General features: G+C 41.0%; 1 protein-coding gene across 1 annotated transcript in view; it reads left to right on the forward strand.

The window, feature by feature from the left end:
* The window catches only part of DDHD1 (DDHD domain containing 1), a gene marked incomplete at its 5' end in the record, with an annotated part of 45,559 nt that extends 43,244 nt beyond the window's left edge, over positions 1 to 2,315 (forward strand). The window contains one exon of the mRNA XM_010185011.1: positions 2,134 to 2,315. Coding sequence (XP_010183313.1) covers positions 2,134 to 2,315 — 182 coding nt within the window. The remainder of the gene's footprint in view (positions 1 to 2,133) is intronic.
* Between the last annotated feature and the right edge of the window lie 227 nt (positions 2,316 to 2,542).

Consider the following 2,542-nt stretch of genomic DNA (forward strand, 5'->3'; position numbering starts at 1 on the left):
GAATCTCTTAAGGCTGTCCAAGGACTAACTTTTTGTTCTCTTTAATCTTTTTTTGCCTATTAAAGGAAGTTTATTTGTGTAGATATAGATATAGAGATATAGATAGAGATATAGAGATAGAGATATAGATATAGATATAGATATAGATATAGATATGTTTGTATATGCACATACACCACATGTGTGTATATAGAAGTATTTATCTGTATATATGTTTATGTATGCATCTACACCATATATATATGCATATATACACCATAAATATATATATGGTGAACATGCATATATATATACATATACACCATAAATAAATATATATATATGGTGAGCATGCATTTATACACAATAAATATATATGCTGAACATGTATATGTGCACCATACATACATTTGTATGTATGATGTGTATTTGCATGTGCTCCATATACTTACATGCATATATACACCATATATACAGATAAACCTCCTTTAAGAGGAAAAAATATATTAAAGAATACGCATGTGTGAGTTTTGGCTGATCAGATCTGCATATCAGTAGTTCCTGGACTCCCACTAGGACAAGCAATCTAATTGCTGCAGAGAAACCCGCTCACCATTTATCATAAAATGGATTTATTTAAATTTCCCCATACATCTGCAGTTCTGCAGCAATCTGGATTTCAAGGCACGAATGACTGGAAACAGAAGCTGCCCTTGTCCTGATCTGAACCAGCCAGAATGGAAAGTGCAACTTTAGCAGCTGGTTTTTTGGAAAAGTATAGATACTTCCTTTACAGAAATTCATACTTGATACAATTTCTAAACTTCTCATTACTGTTGCAAGGCGGGGGTTTTTGCGATCTAAGGAGTCATAAGTGTGTTGTATCTTGTGATAGCATGCACATGATCCATCGCTGTCCGTTAATCATTGCTAATTGCAGCAGATAATCTCTCTGAGGCAGTATCTGAGGTTTTAAACTTGAGGGAAGCAGAGCAGTGTGCGGAGATGCTGCTGAGGTCCTTTCAGGGGATTTTGGCACATCAAGGACCCTCTGTGTGGTTCCCATATTCCTTTCAGCTCCAAGCCTGTCCCCGCTCTGTAGAAGGAGAGCGGGGAGTGGCAGCCAGCAAGGCCGGGAGCCAAATGATGCAATCCATGGCCAAAGGATTCGCTTCTGACCGGCGGCTGCTGAACTTGTGGAGGGGTTTGGCTGCCTCCCAAGCTCCCAAAATGGCCCCTTTCAGAGCCCTTCGGGGCGTCCTTCCTGCACGGCGAACGGATTTTGGGAATGTATGCCTTTTAGTGGAAATGACTGTGGTCACCTCCTGGTATTTGAAAGCTCTGCTTCCCTTCTCGTGCTGCGTCTGCAAAGTGGTGCCATGCTCCTGTGAATATCCAGAGAAAACGCATCCCTCCCCGAGTGCCGCCGCAGCCACGCGATGCTCCCTGTGTGTGCTCGTTGAGCCAAGAGTTAAAATTCCTTCCAAGTGGCTTTGATGAATGGACGCATTTTTTTACTCAATATGGGGTTTTGGCTTTTGTAGCTAAGTGGGCTTTTAGTTTTGTCCTTTTTATTCTATTGCTCCTTGTAGAGATTTTTCTGACCGCTGCAGTGCTTTAACAATGGGTTATAGCCATTGGCCCGGTTAAGCATGCAGGGAAAATTGCTTTGAATGTGGTATTAATCAAAGCGGCCATTGAAATGAAAGGATAACTGCTGAAATATATTTGAAATAATCTGGAAATTAAAAGGACTAGTGCTGGTTTTCAGAAAGGGCTTCCAATATTGGGTGTAGTCTCCTTCTACAGCCACTAAAGACGCAAGAAATCCACTTATTTCAGAAAACTCTGAGCATCCGCCTTCTGAAAGTCAGTGTTTCCTGGTGGGGCCTCAACATTTGCTGGACACCTCTGTGTAGTCACCATGAGGAGCATAAGTAAATGTATTTATGTAGTTACTATAAGGAAAGCAGCTGCTTTAAAAATGCCAGCTTTTTCCAAGCTTTAGGTTGAGGTTTTTGTTGTTTGTTTGTTTGTTTTCCAGAACTAAGCACAGATGCTTAGGTCAGACTCGTGCTAAATGCGTGTTCAATCAAAATATATGTACGTTTTTTCAAGATTGTAATACATTTTTGTTTCTTGTTTGATTCCCAGTGGAGCTGGAGCACAGGATCGACTTTGAGCTCAGGGAAGGCCTGGTAGAGAGCAGATACTGGTCCGCAGTCACGTCCCACACTGCCTATTGGTCATCTCTGGATATTGCTCTCTTCCTCCTCACCTTCATGTACAAACATGACCAAGAAGACACCGACAAATCCAATTTGGATGCTATTTGAGTTTTTTGACTGGGGATGGGGAGGGACGGGAGAGGAAATTTTAAAACAAATGGCACAGAACTGACGTTTTACTGCTGCCCTGCAGTATCTGTGGCATGGAGGTTTCAGGTTTAAGTGCATGTTTGGATTTTATTCCTATTTCTAAAGAGCAAAAAATGATTTGTATTTAGAAGCACTTTATCGTTTTGAACATTTTTGCAGTGCTTAATTAGGCCTGAGATGATCCC

This window comes from Mesitornis unicolor, unplaced genomic scaffold, assembly GCF_000695765.1.
Source record: "Mesitornis unicolor isolate BGI_N332 unplaced genomic scaffold, ASM69576v1 scaffold3415, whole genome shotgun sequence".
NCBI classification, from domain to species: Eukaryota; Metazoa; Chordata; class Aves; order Mesitornithiformes; family Mesitornithidae; genus Mesitornis; species Mesitornis unicolor.